Consider the following 20,043-nt stretch of genomic DNA (forward strand, 5'->3'; position numbering starts at 1 on the left):
GTGCCATGTCGTATGGATAGCACAGCTATTGTATAAGACAGTTTTGCGGAGGGTAGCCAGATGAGAGTTATGGAATAGAATGATTATCTAAATAAAATTAATTTTTCCATAGATTCATAACAGAATTTCTTAAATGTTAAAATTTACCACCACATAAATCGGATTGCGGCATTATTCTTAGCTTGAGACAGAGCCTAAGATAACACACCCTGTAATATTGATAGCGCTCCACTTGTAATTTAGTCCTTATTGTGCAGAACTCACCTCTGAGATTTCACTCTTGGCATCTTCGCTGGGCAAAGGAAGAGATACAACGACTTCAGGGGGGGAAGCAGGGGTCTCATCAATAGAAACAGACTCTTCTGCTTCTTGGTGGGGAATCTGGTTGTCTGTATAATCGCTGTCAACATCTGGAATGAATGGAAGGTTTTCAGGATGTTTAGGAGTGGAAGTTCCATTTTGAGATTCCTCTGTCTCAGACTGAGCATCATTTTCTTTTTGTGTCAACTCTTCTTCCTCATTAACAGAATTGTTTGTTTCAGTGATTATTTCCTGCTTCTCCGCTAAGCTTGTTGCTTTACTTGCATTAGATATTGTTCCTTCTAGTTTCTTTTCTTTGGGCTGCCCTGTAGTAATTGAGCAAAACAAAGAAAAAGCATAAGATAAAAGGAGATGGATACTAATCTAAAAAAGTCAAGAGGTTTTGTTTTTAGCTTAAATAGACGGTAGCTTGGCTATCAATTAAATATGATGTTGCTGAGTCAGAACTATAAGCTTCTAAACTTAAAGGGACAGTGTACTGTATAATTGTTTTTCTGTTAATGTGTTTATAATGACTTGCTAAACCAGCAGTATAAAATGATTTATATATTGCTCCTTTTGTTTTTTTTATATATGAAATAGCTGTTTGTTCTTTGAAACCACAACCCATTAAAATGGGTAGCGTTTGCATGGGAATCAGATCTCTTTATTCTATCACTTTTCACTTTATGTAAACTTTCTGTACACACAAATGCTTCATTATCTTATACCAAAGCCCAATACATAGAAACAACAATTGAAAATTAGCATTTTATTACTTATCTCTCCTAGTCCCCACTGGGAGTGTAATTTTTTTCTGGTGGATATGTTTACACAGCTTTTGTATAGTCAATAATAAGTATTGAAATTTTGAGTTTAAGTGGGATACCACATGTAAAAACTGTTATTTCAAATGCTGAAATAAAGGTAAAGGAGCTATTTTTAAGCAATTTAATACACTACAGCAGTAAACTGGATCATTAGGAACAAATTAAAGGGAAGAAAAATCTAGGCTACACTGTCCCTTTAAAGTTTTGCTGTTTACCTAAGCAAGATTCATGAAATGTTACTATGATACCATCTACAGCTTTGTATGAGTTTACCAGTGAGATCTGCTCACTTAAAGGGGATGGGGGACCTCCTTACCCAAAACCTTATTTTTCTCTTCGCATATGAAACATGTATGTTTGTTCATGTTTTTGTTTTATGATATATTGTTGATCAACTTACAAGCGTTTGCTTGTTTCTTGCACAATTTCTTAAAGTTTCATTCAGTTATGTTTCTGTGTTTCGCTCTTATTAGTGCTCTAAAGGAACATAGTGTATAGAATGTTGGTGCTGTACAGTTGCAAGCTTTTAAGACACTAAGATCCCTTGATCAGGTTTATCATTTTTTGGTTGTTTTTTTTAACTTTTTCCTGTAGATATTACTATTTCTTTGTTTAATGTTTCATGAGTTTTTATACCTCCTCATGTTTGGTAGGAATTGGAGACCAATTATAAGCAGATAAGTTAAGATAAATCAAGAACGTAAATGGATCTACTCAGTGATCATAAAAAACAGGTTTTCTTGAGATACATTTAGAAATGTAAGAGTTAACAGAACACAAATTCAGAGGGATTGCCAGCAGTAATGTTGAGCTTTAACTGAAACATACTAATACTTTTTAGCAAAAACTGACAAAGTCGAAGGGCTGCTTTTCCAAGGGATATTTCAGGAAGTCCACAAGAAGATTGGCTTGCTTGATAACAGCAGTTATCAACTAGAGAAGTTTATTAGTCAGTGTCCTCCAACAGGGAAAATGTTCACAATATAACTGGACTCTTTTCTAGCTTACGTGATGAAGATGAAGTTGTGGCATGAGACAAGATCTTCCACTTCCATATCTTCTGGTGAAACTGCCTGTAGGCAAACTCAAAGCATTGCATCTGTCTCCAGACCTGAGTCAAGGTCTGCTCTTTCACCCAAGTATACAAGCTCTATATTTAAATCCTAGAGGTTGAGTAGATCCAGTTTAAGAAGTTTGGTCTTTCTAATACAGTGCCGGATGCACCTTTTCCAGATCTCAGACTTTCAGCCTAGTATCTTCTTTGGGATGTAATTTCTGTATAGACGCAGTCACATTAAATGTCTTTGATTTTAGTTCATTACCGAATTTAAATAGGCTCAATAGATTTGGTACAGCATTTTCAAGCATTTAGAGCATAGGCACTAAGTATTTCTTTCTTTCAGCTCTGTTCTTAGAACCCTTAAAGAGGTATAAAAACCAAAGATGTTTGTAATTCAGACAGAGCACACCATTTTAAAAAAAGTTTCCAATTTACTATTATGGAATTTGTTTAGTTCCCATGATATTCTATGTTGAAGAGATACCTAGGTTGGCATCTGGAGCACTACATGACAGGAACTAGTGTTGCCATCTAGTGCTCTTGCAAATGGATAAGATTCTTGCAAAACTGCTGCCATATAGTGCTCCAGAAATTAGCCGGCTCCAAAGCATACGTCCCTGCTTTTCAACAAATGATACAAAGAGAATGAAAACAAATAGATAATAGAAGTAATATCCCTTTAATGAACATTGAAGTAAGCATACTCTGCAATTAGATGTGGAAGACATGTTTTTCATTTGGCTAAGACCTGTCAGATGAGTAACTGAGCTGCTGCTACTATTCTGCCTTTGCCTTCCCCAAGGTGGTTTTAGAGATTCGTGCCACTCAAGATATTAGTCTCCTGCCCATTTATTCTCGATAAGGAGGTGGTGAAAAGGAAATGACTTTACACCTTGGATGTCATTTGATATGTACCTGCACAAAGGACTGAAGTCAAACACTAACTATTGGTCAGTCTACAAGGACATCACAAAGGTTGTATGACAGCAAAAGGACAAGCCCGCTGCATGCCATCATCTCAGCTTATCTAGTATTGAAGGCGCCTGTTCCACCATGGCTAAAACGCTCTTTCCATTAGGAGCAGTTTCCAGTTCTTAAGTAGTTGAAACAAACGTCTCTTCTGAGGATGTGTGCAGGGCAGTATTTTATAGTTCTCCTCATTTAAAGGGACAGTAAAGTCATAATTTTAACAATTCTAAACAACATTCCAATTTACTTTTATATTATTTAATTTTCTTCCTTCTCTTATTATCCTTTGCTGAAATGTTTATCTACAAAAGCTCAGGAGCAGCAAAGAACCTAGGTTCTAGCTGCTGATTGGTTGCTGCATATATATATATATATATATATATATATATATACCAATTGTCATTGGCTCACCCATATGTTCAGTTAGAAACCAGTAGTACATTGCTGCTCCTTCAACAAATGATAAAAAGAGAATTAAATCAATTTGATAATAGAAGTAAACTGTAAAGTTGTTTAAAATATGTTCTACCTGTCTGGTTCCGGTGGAGGAGCTAAGCATGTGTTGCTAAGCCTGTAGCTCCAGTCCCACAGACACTGGCGGTGAAATCCTTCGCGCCCTGCCCCAAGCCTGGGGCTGTTTTTTCTGGATAGCTAAGGAAAACTTGCTCTGGAACCCAGTACCAGTGAACCTCCATCTCACTGGTCTATGCGAGTAGCTAACTAGCTACCTGGCCTGTCTTGCCCGTACTATCTAACACACCTGGTTGGAACAGGTGTTTTTTACAGCACCTGTACTTCAGCCCCAAGAGACTGCACTTATCCTCCCCTTGGCAACTTTATTCAAAGCTGCTTGTAACTTTATCATTTCATACTCCCCTTACTACGCCTGCCGCCCCGCCAGGCTTAACAACAAAACACAGGTCCGGACTGTAACAACTTAACCCTACCTGTTGTCTCGCTGCGGACCTTCCCCCCGCTCTCTCCTTGCTCGGCGTCCGCCCCCCCCTCCCCCACCGGTGCTGCGTGGGAGGGTGCCGGGTTGGTGCTGGAGTGGTGACCCGGAGTTGAGGCTGCTTCTTTGGTTTCTTCCTGTGCTGGCTGCAGTGCGTCTCCCTCCCCTCCCACCGGTGCTGCGCGAGGGGAGCTGAAATTGACCTGCCAGTAAGGCAGCGGAGCAGGTGGGGTCTCTCTTCGGATAGAGCCTTGCGGAGCGTAGACCTGACTCTGTGCTGGAATTCAGAACGCCGCGGATGGACACGGCGGGCGGATAGGCTGCAGGAGTAGGGGTGAGTCATCTTTTTTTTTACCTATATGGAGCCCCCCACATACTTACTGGCAATACTTGCTTAAATAAGGGAAAAGCCCTGAAGAGGATCCTAAGCAAAGACTTTGGAAAGGGAGGATAAGAGAATAGTCAGCAAAGAGAAATAAATACTGGACATAAAGAGTGGTAAAGTGTCCGGTTCAAAAGGCTACTGAGGGGTTCTCCCTCTTACTATGGAAGATCGTTATAATTGACTGTTACTTGTCTGGGACATTAAAAAAAGGTTCCTAACTTTTACTCTTTGCAGCACGTGGTAAACGCAAGTGCACCTCAAGGGTTAATCTGATTTGAAGAAGAAAACATAATTTATGTAAGAACTTACCTGATAAATTCATTTCTTTCATATTAACAAGAGTCCATGAGCTAGTGACGTATGGGATATACATTCCTACCAGGAGGGGCAAAGTTTCCCAAACCTTAAAATGCCTATAAATACACCCCTCACCACACCCACAAATCAGTTTAACGAATAGCCAAGAAGTGGGGTGATAAGAAAAAAAGTGCGAAGCATATAAAATAAGGAATTGGAATAATTGTGCTTTATACAAAAAAATCATAACCACCACAAAAAAGGGTGGGCCTCATGGACTCTTGTTAATATGAAAGAAATGAATTTATCAGGTAAGTTCTTACATAAATTATGTTTTCTTTCATGTAATTAACAAGAGTCCATGAGCTAGTGACGTATGGGATAATGACTACCCAAGATGTGGATCTTTCCACACAAGAGTCACTAGAGAGGGAGGGATAAAATAAAGACAGCCAATTCCTGCTGAAAATAATCCACACCCAAATAAAAGTTTAACAAAAAACATAAGCAGAAGATTCAAACTGAAACCGCTGCCTGAAGAACTTTTCTACCAAAAACTGCTTCAGAAGAAGAAAATACATCAAAATGGTAGAATTTAGTAAAAGTATGCAAAGAGGACCAAGTTGCTGCTTTGCAGATCTGGTCAACCGAAGCTTCATTCCTAAACGCCCAGGAAGTAGAAACTGACCTAGTAGAATGAGCTGTAATTCTTTGAGGCGGAATTTTACCCGACTCAACAAAGGCAAGATGAATTAAAGATTTCAACCAAGATGCCAAAGAAATGGCAGAAGCTTTCTGGCCTTTCCTAGAACCGGAAAAGATAACAAATAGACTAGAAATCTTACGGAAAGATTTCGTAGCTTCAACATAATATTTCAAAGCTCTAACAACATCCAAAGAATGCAATGATTTCTCCTTAGAATTCTTAGGATTAGGACATAATGAAGGAACCACAATTTCTCTACTAATGTTGTTGGAATTCACAACTTTAAGTAAAAATTCAAAAGAAGTTCGCAACACCGCCTTATCCTGATGAAAAATCAGAAAAGGAGACTCACACGAAAGAGCAGATAATTCAGAAACTCTTCTAGCAGAAGAGATGGCCAAAAGGAACAAAACTTTCCAAGAAAGTAATTTAATGTCCAATGAATGCATAGGTTCAAACGGAGGAGCTTGAAGAGCTCCCAAAACCAAATTCAAACTCCATGGAGGAGAAATTGACTTAATGACAGGTTTTATACGAACCAAAGCTTGTACAAAACAATTAATATCAGGAAGAATAGCAATCTTTCTGTGAAAAAGAACAGAAAGAGCAGAGATTTGTCCTTTCAAAGAACTTGCGGACAAACCCTTATCCAAACCATCCTGAAGAAATTGTAAAATTCTCGGTATTCTAAAAGAATGCCAAGAAAAATGATGAGAAAGACACCATGAAATATAAGTCTTCCAGACTCTATAATATATCTCTCTAGATACAGATTTACGAGCCTGTAACATAGTATTAATCACGGAGTCAGAGAAACCTCTATGACCAAGAATCAAGCGTTCAATCTCCATACCTTTAAATTTAAGGATTTCAGATCCGGATGGAAAAAAGGACCTTGTGACAGAAGGTCTGGTCTTAACGGAAGAGTCCATGGCTGGCAAGATGCCATCCGGACAAGATCCGCATACCAAAACCTGTGAGGCCATGCCGGAGCTATTAGCAGAACAAACGAGCATTCCCTCAGAATCTTGGAGATTACTCTTGGAAGAAGAACTAGAGGCGGAAAGATATAGGCAGGATGATACTTCCAAGGAAGTGATAATGCATCCACTGCCTCCGCCTGAGGATCCCGGGATCTGGACAGATACCTGGGAAGTTTCTTGTTTAGATGAGAGGCCATCAGATCTATCTCTGGGAGCCCCCACATTTGAACAATCTGAAGAAATACCTCTGGGTGAAGAGACCATTCGCCCGGATGCAACGTTTGGCGACTGAGATAATCCGCTTCCCAATTGTCTACACCTGGGATATGAACCGCAGAGATTAGACAGGAGCTGGATTCCGCCCAAACCAAAATTCGAGATACTTCTTTCATAGCCAGAGGACTGTGAGTCCCTCCTTGATGATTGATGTATGCCACAGTTGTGACATTGTCTGTCTGAAAACAAATGAACGATTCTCTCTTCAGAAGAGGCCAAAACTGAAGAGCTCTGAAAACTGCACGGAGTTCCAAGATATTGATTGGTAATCTCACCTCCTGAGATTCCCAAACTCCTTGTGCCGTCAGAGATCCCCACACAGCTCCCCAACCTGTGAGACTTGCATCTGTTGAAATTATAGTCCAGGTCGGAAGAACAAAAGAAGCCCCCTGAATTAAACGATGGTGATCTGTCCACCACGTTAGAGAGTGCCGAACAATCGGTTTTAAAGATATTAATTGATATATCTTCGTGTAATCCCTGCACCATTGGTTCAGCATACAGAGCTGAAGAGGTCGCATGTGAAAACGAGCAAAGGGGATCGCGTCCGATGCAGCAGTCATAAGACCTAGAATTTCCATGCATAAGGCTACCGAAGGGAATGATTGAGACTGAAGGTTTCGACAGGCTGTAATCAATTTTAGACGTCTCTTGTCTGTTAAAGAAAAAGTCATGGACACTGAATCTATCTGGAAACCCAGAAAGGTTACCCTTGTTTGAGGAATCAAAGAACTTTTTGGTAAATTGATCCTCCAACCATGATCTTGAAGAAACAACACAAGTCGATTCGTATGAGACTCTGCTAAATGTAAAGACGGAGCAAGTACCAAGATATCGTCCAAATAAGGAAATACCACAATACCCTGTTCTCTGATTACAGACAGAAGGGCACCGAGAATCTTTGTGAAAATTCTTGGAGCTGTAGCAAGGCCAAACGGTAGAGCCACAAATTGGTAATGCTTGTCTAGAAAAGAGAATCTCAGGAACTGATAATGATCTGGATGAATCGGAATATGCAGATATGCATCCTGTAAATCTATTGTGGACATATAATTCCCTTGCTGAACAAAAGGCAATATAGTCCTTACAGTTACCATCTTGAACGTTGGTATCCTTACATAACGATTCAATAATTTTAGATCCAGAACTGGTCTGAAGGAATTCTCCTTCTTTGGTACAATGAAGAGATTTGAATAAAACCCCATCCCCTGTTCCGGAACTGGAACTGGCATAATTACTCCAGCCAACTCTAGATCTGAAACACAATTCAGAAATGCTTGAGCTTTCACTGGATTTACTGGGACATGGGAAAGAAAAAATCTCTTTGCAGGAGGTCTCATCTTGAAACCAATTCTGTACCCTTCTGAAACAATGTTCTGAATCCAAAGATTGTGAACAGAACTGATCCAAATTTCTTTGAAAAAACGTAACCTGCCCCCTACCAGCTGAACTGGAATGAGGGCCGTACCTTCATGTGAACTTAGAAGCAGGCCTTGCCTTTCTAGCAGGCTTGGATTTATTCCAGACTGGAGATGGTTTCCAAACTGAAACTGCTCCTGAGGACGAAGGATCAGGCTTTTGTTCTTTGTTGAAACGAAAGGAACGAAAACGATTGTTAGCCCTGTTTTTACCTTTAGACTTTTTATCCTGTGGTAAAAAAGTTCCTTTCCCACCAGTAACAGTTGAAATAATAGAATCCAACTGAGAACCAAATAATTTGTTTCCCTGGAAAGAAATGGAAAGTAGAGTTGATTTAGAAGCCATATCAGCATTCCAAGTCTTAAGCCATAAAGCTCTTCTGGCTAAGATAGCCAGAGACATAAATCTAACATCAACTCTAATAATATCAAAAATGGCATCACAGATGAAATTATTAGCATGCTGGAGAAGAATAATAATATCATGAGAATCACGATTTGTTACTTGTTGCGCTAGAGTTTCCAACCAAAAAGTTGAAGCTGCAGCAACATCAGCCAATGATATAGCAGGTCTAAGAAGATTACCTGAACATAGATAAGCTTTTCTTAGAAAAGATTCAATTTTTCTATCTAAAGGATCCTTAAACGAGGTACCATCTGATGTAGGAATGGTAGTACGTTTAGCAAGGGTAGAAATAGCCCCATCAACTTTAGGGATTTTGTCCCAAAATTCTAATCTGTCAGGCGGAACAGGATATAATTGCTTAAAACGTTTAGAAGGAGTAAATGAATTACCCAATCTATCCCATTCCTTAGCAATTACTGCAGAAATAGCATTAGGAACAGGAAAGACTTCTGGAATAACCGCAGGAGCTTTAAAAACCTTATCCAAACGTATAGAATTAGTATCAAGAGGACTAGAATCCTCTATTTCTAAAGCAATTAGTACTTCTTTAAGTAAAGAGCGAATAAATTCCATCTTAAATAAATATGAAGATTTATCAGCATCAATCTCTGAGACAGAATCCTCTGAACCAGAAGAGTCCAAAGAATCAGAATGATGGTGTTCATTTAAAAATTCATCTGTAGAGAGAGAAGATTTAAAAGACTTTTTACGTTTACTAGAAGGAGAAATAACAGACAAAGCCTTCTTTATGGATTCAGAAACAAAATCTCTTATGTTATCAGGAACATTCTGCACCTTAGATGTTGAGGGAACTGCAACAGGCAATGGTACATCACTAAAGGAAATATTATCTGCATTAACAAGTTTGTCATGACATTTAATACAAACAACAGCTGGAGGAATAGCTACCAAAAGTTTACAGCAGATACACTTAGCTTTGGTAGATCCAGCAGGCAGTGGTTTTCCTGTAGTATCTTCTGGCTCAGATGCAACGTGAGACATCTTGCAATATGTAAGAGAAAAAACAACATATAAAGCAAAATAGATCAAATTCCTTATAAGACAGTTTCAGGAATGGGAAAAAATGCCAAACATCAAGCTTCTAGCAACCAGAAGCAAATGAAAAATGATTCTGAAATAATGTGGAGACAAAAGCGACGCCCATATTTTTTGGCGCCAAATAAGACGCCCACATTATTTGGCGCCTAAATGCTTTTGGCGCCAAAAATGACGCCACATCCGGAACGCCGACATTTTTGGCGCAAAATAACGTCAAAAAAATGACGCAACTTCCGGCGACACGTATGACGCCGGAAACGGAAATGAATTTTTGCGCCAAAAAAATCCGCGCCAAGAATGACGCAATAAAATGAAGCATTTTCAGCCCCCGCGAGCCTAACAGCCCACAGGGAAAAAGTCAAATTTTTGAGGTAAGAAAAATATGATAATTAAAGCATAATCCCAAATATGAAACTGACTGTCTGGAAATAAGGAAAGTTGAACATTCTGAGTCAAGGCAAATAAATGTTTGAATACATATATTTAGAACTTTATAAATAAAGTGCCCAACCATAGCTTAGAGTGTCACAGAAAATAAGACTTACTTACCCCAGGACACTCATCTACATGTTTGTAGAAAGCCAAACCAGTACTGAAACGAGAATCAGTAGAGGAAATGGTAAATATAAGAGTATATCGTCGATCTGAAAAGGGAGGTAAGAGATGAATCTCTACGACCGATAACAGAGAACCTTATGAAATAGACCCCGTAGAAGGAGATCACTGCATTCAATAGGCAATACTCTCCTCACATCCCTCTGACATTCACTGCACGCTGAGAGGAAAACCGGGCTCCAACTTGCTGCGGAGCGCATATCAACGTAGAATCTAGCACAAACTTACTTCACCACCTCCCTTGGAGGCAAAGTTTGTAAAACTGATTTGTGGGTGTGGTGAGGGGTGTATTTATAGGCATTTTAAGGTTTGGGAAACTTTGCCCCTCCTGGTAGGAATGTATATCCCATACGTCACTAGCTCATGGACTCTTGTTAATTACATGAAAGAAAAGAGAACAACAGGACTTTCTGTTATTATAATTTTTAATTTATCTTTTTCTCCCCTGAATCTTGTACCTTATGTATTTTACTGATATAGAAGCTATATAGAAACTCAGTATTAGGTGGTTACATTGTAGCATGCAAGTTATTTTGGTGTTTTCTCCCTAGTAAGTTTGAAATTATAATTATGTTGAATAGGCAAAACAGAGCTCTATGTCCCTGAGCTATTCTAATACTTCTGTGTAAAATCTAAACTACAATTAATGACAAACACCTAAAAATCTATACTCTAGAGATAAGGTTCAACCTCTACTCTGATTTGAAGGGATTAGCTTTAGCTTGTTTATGCATAATAACTCTATGTGCTTCTCCGAGACCATAAAAGGTTAACTGCAGCTGCAATGTTTGAAATTGGAAAAAGACTCTTTAAGGGTTATACTTAATTACAGTAATTCTGCTGGTATCACTTTAATGTAAAGAAAGCTCTCTAAAGCATGAGTGTGTAAACATATTTCTTGCTTAAAACTGTGCAGTTTAGGCGATTTCTCCCTTTTTTGTATTTTGATAACAGATATCTTGATTGTTAAATTACAAGGGCTACTCTTGGTATAACAGAGTTCTTAATAAGTAATTAGATACACTGTGGTTGAACTATTAGACCCTTGATTTCTCTCTGCCTCTAAGGCCTTGGCCCTAAATATAAAGAAAGAGAAAAGTTAAGTACAAAACTTGAAAGCAAATGTCCATGGATACTTAGCCTGGACTTTTTTCTCTTTTTGCTGTATTTAAACCTTATTTGTCCACAAAATTAGCAACTTAAAGTCATATTGGGGGAATATAAATGAGTGCTGTAGTCAATTGAACTAGGGATGTAAGTTAAAACTTAAAAATTCCAGATACTCAACTAGCTCAAGGAAGTCATACTCTGCCTCCTTTTCACTTTTGACACAGTGTTTTTTAAATAGTAAAAAAGAAGGGGGGGGGGGGAAATTAGTTATAGCTAGAGGAGAGGAGAGGGAGAGGGAGGGGGGAACAAACTATTCTCCTCTCTTCTTTTCCTCTCTCTCTCTCTCTCTCTCTTTCTTATACCACTGTACCCTGTATACAAACTCAGACTGAAAACAAGATATACTTTGAATCTTATTTAAACTACTAAGAAGTATAGTTCTTCTCTAAAACCCTGAGACTAGGAATTTCTAAACACTTTAGTTCAAAGGATAGGTTCTTTAAAATTGGCTGGGGGGAAAGGGAAGGAAAAGTGGATATAGGGGATTTGGAGAGGAACACTCCTTGTTACCACTATATGCTTTTCTTCACTGCTCACTATTAAAACACAGAAGGAAGGGAAGGGGGAAGATTTTTTTTTTTTTTTTTTCTTTCTTCTCCCCCTCACATACTATAGCCTAATTCACTCCTTACTCACTCCAAAGGGCTTTCTGCCCCTTCCATTGTTAGGCTCGTGGAGCCCCTGGACACTTCCCCCCACCCCTTCACTTCCACCCCACTGCCACAACACTACCACTCCACCTTTTCCCACCACTAATTAATTCTAAATTTAATTATTTTTTTTTTTTTATTTTTTATTTTTTTTTGAGTGGCACTTAATTTCTATTCACACTCACGTGGTACATGGATAAGTTCCTTTCTAACACCCCTAAAATTCCCTCCCCAAATATGACAGGAAGGCACAGAGATAGGAAACCTAAGAGTACGTTGGATCCAGTCATTGAACAAATAAATCCCATTAATATGACAGCAATACCTGAAAATCTTAATATGCAGACACTGGTGACTAATATTACGGAGGCACTTGCCCCTAAATTTGAATTACTTAAAACTGAAATTAAGCTAGATATTTCTTCTTTAACTCAAGAAGTAAGGAAGTTCTCGACTAGATTGCAAGAAGTAGAACAGAGGGTCTCAGACCTAGAAGACCAAGCAATTAGGCATAGCACTGAAACTGAGACCTCAGCTAAAACAATACGAAAATTGATGGACAGGGTAGAGGAACTAGAAAACCGCTCTATACGGAATAATATAAGAATAATTGGTCTTCCTGAAAATAACAAATTTGAAAATCTCGATACCTTTATTTCTGACACACTTATTAAAGCTTTAAAAATCCCCTCTACACACCCATCGATTATAGTTGAAAGAGCCCACAGATTAGGCCCTCTACGCTCTGACAGTAATAATAGCAGTAGACCTCGACCTATAATTGCAAGATTACTAAACTACAAAGATAAAGATCTTATACTGCAGCATTTTCGGAAGAATCAACCACTTATAATAGATGATAGTAGAATTCTGATTTTTCAGGACTTTGCGGCAGATACAGCTTTAAAGAGAAGAGAGTTGGCCCCGATTTGTTCTAAATTTATTCAACAAGGGTGTAGGGCGGCCCTTATCTATCCCTCAAAATTGAAAGTGGTAATAAAAGGGACAACACATATTAATTACTGAGGATCTTCAAATTGCAGATAATCTTTTTAAGACTCTAGATACATAAATATAGCCTTTAACTTAGAAGTCTTGATAGGCAGGCCATGGCAAAGGCGGCTACAAACATATTCCCCCCCTTCCCCCTTTGGGTGGTTGGGGTTTTCTTTTTTCTTTTTTTTTTTTTTTTTTTTTTTTGTTTGTTTGTCTTCTCTTTTCCCCTTCTCCTTTCTTCCCGCCCGGTTCTCTCATCTCTCCCATCTCACCAATGCTATTTACCCTCCCCTCACATTTAGAGAAACATGACGCATAAACCCAATAATTTTAAAATTGTATCCTGGAATGTAGGAGGAATTTCCTCCCCCATTAAACGTAAAGCAATTTTATCACACTTGCGGAAAGCTCAGACAGATATTGGTTTAATACAGGAAACGCATCTAAGCCTAGAGGAATCATTAAAATTAAAATCATCCTGGGTAAAAGAAGTCTATGCAGCACCGAGTATAGGGAAGAAGAGGGGAGTTGTAATACTTATAGGCAAAAAAATCCAAGCAGAGATTCTACACTCTGAAGCCGACTCCGGGGGGAGATATGTAATAGTTAAAGTGAAAATAGGTCAGGCAAAATACACAATTTGCAATGTTTACGGCCCGAATAAAACTGACCCTGAATTCTGGGAATCATTACAAACTAGACTCCTTTCTACTGTGGAAGGCCACTTAATTTTTGGGGGGGACTTTAATATGGCCCCCCAATGTCCTATAGATAGACTCAGAAAGGACACTAAGCTTTTGAAACAGAAAAAGGACAATCTTGACTTTAAATTGATTAAAAAGATTAAACAGATTCTCTCCTTGCGAGATATTTGGAGATATCAGAACCCTGACATTCAAGATTTTTCTTGCCTATCTAAGGCCCACAAAACTTTATCTAGAATCGATCTATTCTTGATTAGTGATCATTTGAGCTCCACAAAGATTAAATCTGAGATAATGCCAATTTTTCTATCAGACCACGGGCCCATCGCTCTTGAATTCAACTTAGTACAATCTAGACCAAAGACCTTGCGATTCTTTTTTCCTTACTATCTTTTTACTGATCTGAAGTTCAAACAGTGGCTCAGGAATAAATTCAAGGAATATGCGCAATTTAACATTAATTATGCAGATCGGACAGATATCTTCTGGGAAACTGCTAAGGCAGTTCTTAGAGGAGAAATTACAGCATATTCCATCATTCAAAATAAAAAGAAAAAAGCAAGAGAAAAGGAAGTTTATAATTCTCTGATTAATGCCTATAACACCTATTTATTGGAAAGAACTCCCTCAAGCTGGGCAAGGTACATACGCACTAAAGCTGCAAGAGATACCTTTTACTTAACTCAGGAAACATATAATGAGCTCAGATTGCAAGCTAAATTACATAAATTTGGTAATAAGTCTGGTAAAATGTTATCCAAATTAATTAAAAGCGAGAACAAAAAATCCAATATTGATAAAATTCAACATAATGAGAAATATCTTTCTAACTCTGATGAAATCACAAATACGTTCCACCAATACTATCAACAACTTTATGCTAATACAGACTTCGACATAGACAAAGCGACCGAATTCTATAGTAAAATTATTTTTCCAAGGGTTACTGCTGAGGAAGCTGTTAGACTTAACGCCCCCATTACTCGGGAAGAAGTTGAAAAAATAATCTCTAAACTTTCCTTGAGCAAGGCAGCCGGTCCGGATGGATTGCCCAATGAATTCTATAAAATCCTATCATCAGAGATAGCTCCTTATTTAGTCAATCTTTATAATGATATTTTTACTCATCATAAACAGCCCTCGTCCTCTTTCGCCTCCTCTCTAACTACTCTGATTTTAAAGGAGGGGAAGGACCCTACATGTAAGGAATCCTACAGACCAATCGCATTGTTAAACTCAGACTATAAAATACTTTCTTCCATTTTAGCAATTAGACTTCAATCTATTTTATCTGCAGTAATCCATCCGGACCAAGCTGGTTTTCTTAATAATCGTAACTCGTCTGCAAAGATTAGGGAATTACTCGTGACTATGGAATATGTTCAGGGAAAGTCCTCATATGGGACTCCCCGGACCTGGCCATTTTGTCAATTGATGCGGAAAAAGCTTTCGACCTGGTAGTTCATAAACATTTAATTTCTTCATTAGTAAGGTTTGGGATTGAGGGGAATTTCCCTAAATTCGTGGAGAGCCTCTATAGCCACTCTTTCACAAGTCTGATCATTAATGATGATATCTCCCCACCAATTGCATTAAAGAGGGGCACTCGTCAGGGCTGTCCTCTCTCTCCACTCCTCTTTGACTTAGCTATAGAACCCTTAGCAATTAGGATCAGGACCTCATTGGAGGGCATAAAAGTTAGGAGTCATGAAATGAAAGTCGGATTATATGCGGATGACCTACTTATATATATATCTAACACAGCACAAAATATCCCAAAACTCCTGCAGATTACTGACCATTTTGGGGTATTCTCAGGATACAAAGTAAATGCGATAAAATCGGAAATAATTTGGCTCAGGAAAAACAAGACCAGCAAGACAGACTTACCCTTTAGAGTAGTATCGGACTCATTGAAATATTTAGGAATTAAAATACCAATCAATTTAAAAGATCTATATAAAATGAACATAACTCCAATGTTAAGTTTTATCAAAGAAAGGCATAAGGCCTGGCAAAACTTACCACTCTCAATATCTGGCCGATCAGCCCTACTTAAAATGACCCTTCTCCCAAAATTGCTTTATATCTTACAGAATGTCCCACTAATCTTATTTGAGAAAGATATACGTTCAATGAATACATCAATCGGGCAATTCATATGGCAGGGGAAAAGGGCCAAAATTGCCCTCTCTAAATTAATGATGCAAGGGAACTGGGAGGAATAGCACTGCCGAATTTAAGACTCTATAATCTTTGTTTCTTGGCCCGCATAATAGCGGACTGGTTTTCTACCAAGAATTATGTCTTAAATAATGACCTGGAATATAATATATGTGACCCATACTCTCCAATAGCCCTGGCACATACGAATCCTAAAGATCTACCCAGAAGCATAAAAGAACTTAAATCTATTTTAAACCCGATTAAAGCTTGGTTCAAAATATCCAAGACTCTTTCTATATGCCCCATGGTATCAAAATATCTTCTTTTAACTAGAAATCCGAACTTTCAACCAGGACTGGATTCAGTCATTTTTAATAGATGGTATAGCAAGGGGCTGGATAGGGTGATCTACTTTATCAATCAGGAGAGAAAATGTGTTAAATCCTTTGAGGAATTGCGAATTGAATTTAAATTGTTAAACAAAGATTTTTATGCATATTTACAGATAAGACACTATATTACAGAGCTCACACACAAAATTGGATGGAATTGGACCTTGGGAAGCTTAGAAACCTGGTTATCAATAACCAAAAACTCCTCCATGTCTATTGCCCCATGTTATTATTCATTGAACCTTAGCAAGGCCACCCCGATATTGGAGAAGCTGGCCGGGTCCTGGGACACTTTAATTCCACATAGTAACATTAACTCGAAAATTATCCAATTTTCAGTTAACAAAGTAATAAAAACAACATCCTCATCCAATTGGCGAGATGCTCATTTGAAACTTTTGCATATGGCATATTTCACCCCGGAAAGAGGCCTCAGAGTCCGTAATCACCAATTTAATAAATGCCCCAAATGTTCTTATTTTGCTGCTGATATTACTCACATGTTCTGGCATTGTCCTAAAGTGAGTAATGTATGGAGTAAGCTAGAATATTGGCTTAAGTATAAGCTTAAAATTGAACAAATAGCTCTTTCATTGTTTCAGATTATATTCTGTCTAAAACTTGGAAAAGGGCGACAGCCTAATGAGAAATTAGTTAATCTATCTATCTTAGCAACCAGATATCTGCTTTGTCAGAAATGGAAGATGAGGTCGGTACCAACTATTGTTGAAATCAGGGATCATCTAAAGAAACAATGTGTTTTAGAACAGAAAAATACTAATATAGATAATGAACTTGATGTAAAGAAATTTTTTGATAAATGGGCACCATTTATTAAAATTTTCCCTGAGAGAGAAATCGATAACTTAATTTCTCCATTTAAGAATTCGGAGTTAATATTATTGGGTATTTGGTGATTTAGTGAAGGTTCGAGAGAATCGGGATCTTCCTCCCTTCCATCCCTCTCCCCCCCTCTTTTTTTTTTTTTTTTTTCTTTTCTTTTCTTTTTCTTTTTTTTCTCTTTCTTTTATTATATATAAATAAAATAACCCAACAATGAGTAATATGCAGATAGGCAGATGATTTAGGTTTAACCGATTAAGTACATGATGGATAATATGCAATTTTGGTTGATTATCATTACTTTTTCTCCATGTTTTTGTTTCTTTATTGTGTTTATGAACTGTAAGACTGTGGCTTTTTATTTTCATGGAACTTGTACTCATTGTTGGACATAAATAAACGTTTAAAAAAAAAAAATATATGTTCTACCTAAATCATAAAAGAAAATGTTTGGGTTTCATGTCCCTTTAAGCTATATATTTGTGAATCTTCTGAGACCAATTTGAGAAGCAGTACTGTGAAGTCTTCTAGAGCAGTGTTTCTCAAACATGGTCCTCAAGTACCCCCAACAGGCCAGGTTTCCATTATAGCTGAACCTGTGCACAGGTGAAATAATCTGCTGATGTGTGAGAGCAGGTTAGTAACCATGGTTACTGATTAGCTGATTAATTCACCTGTGCACGGGTTAAGCTATAATGGAAACCTGGCCTTTTGGGGGTACTTGATGACCCCGTTTGAGAAACACTGTTCTAAAGCATATACATTTCCAGCATAATTTACTTATTTTTTATTTATTTTTTCCTTTCCTGTTCCATGTTACTGTTTGGTAATTCTTTTATCTTGCATTGGTGAGCCAAGATAAACAGAACTTAAAGGGAAAGTCAACACCAGAATTGTTATTGTTTAAAAAGATAGATAATTCCTTATTACCCATACCCCAGTTTTACATTACCAACACAGTTATAATAATACACGTTTTACCTCTATAATTACCTTGCACTATGCATCTGCAACTGCCCCCTTATTTCAGTACTTTTGACAGACTTGCATTTTAGCCAATCAGTGATCACTCGTATTTAACTTCATGTGCATGAGCTCAATGTTATTTATATGGCACACATGAACTAATGCCCTCTAGTGGTGAAAAACTGTCAAAATGCATTCAAATTAGAGGCGGCCTTCAAGGTCTAAGAAATTAGCATATGAACCTTCTAGGTTTAGCTTTCAACTAAGAATACCAAGAGAACAAAGTAAAAAAAAAAGTAAATTGGAAAGTTGTTTAAAATTACATGCCCTATTTAAATCATGAAAGTTTTTTTGGGACTTGATTGTCCCTTTAAACCTACTTACTGATATTTCCATTATATTAACTAAGACTCACCAAGTGCTTTATTTTGTTATAACATTTTAATAAAGACAGTATGTGGTAGGAAAGGGGAAAATGTCTTAAAAAGTTGAGGTTGCAGGCTTTTAGTTTCTGCCTAGTGCACTTTACGGTACTTAGGTAACTGAACAAACTAATGGAATTTTAGATATAATACAATTTAATTTAACTTAAAAAAAATATTATTAATTACTTTTTCACCATAGTATGATCCATTAAGTGTTAATAATATAACTTATAGAAAAAGTGACAATTTAAAACTACTTGTGACAAACAGATTTGGATTTTAGTTTTCTGCACTAGTCATTCTGAGAGGTGCACAGTGAGTTTTACCTAAAATTTGTGAAAATAAAGCTGATGTTACTTTATTGTGAAGGTAAAGTTACCTATATGTCGAACTGTATTGGTCTTCAAAATTATTATGACTTTCATTCATAATTTTTTTACATTTTGCTTCTAAATAAAGTTATCACCGTTTTTACTCACTTAGGCCTAGATTTAGAGTTGGGCGGTAGCCGTGAAAACCAGCGTTAGAGGCTCCTAACGCTGGTTTTGGGCTACCGCCGGTATTTGGAGTCAGTCAGGAAAGGGTCTAACGCTCACTTTCCAGCCGCGACTTTTCCATACCGCAGATCCCCTTACGTCATTTGCGTATCCTATCTTTTCAATGGGATCTTTCTAACGCTGGTATTTAGAGTCGTGGCTGAAGTGAGCGTTAGAAATCTAACGACAAAACTCCAGCCGCAGAAAAAAGTCAGTAGTTAAGAGCTTTATGGGCTAACGCCGGTTTATAAAGCTCTTAACTACTGTGCTCTAAAGTACACTAACACCCATAAACTACCTATGTACCCCTAAACCGAGGTCCCCCCACATCGCCGCCACTATATTTAAATTTTTTAACCCCTAATCTTCCGCTCCGTACACTGCCGCCAACTACGTTATCCCTATGTACCCCTAATCTGCTGCCCCTAACACCGCCGACCCCTATATTATATTTATTAACCCCTAATCTGCCGCCCCCGCTATCGCTGACCCCTGCATATTATTATTAACCCCTAATCTGCCGCTCCGTACACCCCTGCCACCTACATTATAGCTATGTACCCCTAATCTGCTGCCCCTAACACCGCCGACCCCTATATTATATTTATTAACCCCTAATCTGCCCCCTCTACGTCGCCTCCACCTGCCTACACTTATTAACCCCTAATCTGCCGAGCGGACCGCACCGCTACTATAATAAAGATATTAACCCCTAATCCGCCTCACTCCCGCCTCAATAACCCTATAATAAATAGTATTAACCCCTAATCTGCCCTCCCTAACATCGCCGACACCTAACTTCAATTATTAACCCCTAATCTGCCGACCGAATCTCGCCGCTACTGTAATAAATGGATTAACCCCTAAAGCTAAGTCTAACCCTAACACTAACACCCCCTAAATTAAATATAATTTTATTCTAACGAAATAAATTAACTC

The 20,043-nt window shown here is 38.0% G+C and overlaps 1 protein-coding gene across 1 annotated transcript in view; it reads right to left on the reverse strand.

Moving 5' to 3' along the window:
* The window catches only part of KIAA2012 (KIAA2012 ortholog), a 306,316-nt gene that overhangs the window by 27,046 nt on the left and 259,227 nt on the right, over positions 1-20,043 (reverse strand). Inside the window, exon 22 of the mRNA XM_053713277.1 lies at positions 265-626. Coding sequence (XP_053569252.1) covers positions 265-626 — 362 coding nt within the window. The remainder of the gene's footprint in view (positions 1-264; positions 627-20,043) is intronic.

This window comes from Bombina bombina, chromosome 1 (genome assembly GCF_027579735.1).
Source record: "Bombina bombina isolate aBomBom1 chromosome 1, aBomBom1.pri, whole genome shotgun sequence".
In the NCBI taxonomy this organism is placed as follows: domain Eukaryota; kingdom Metazoa; phylum Chordata; class Amphibia; order Anura; family Bombinatoridae; genus Bombina; species Bombina bombina.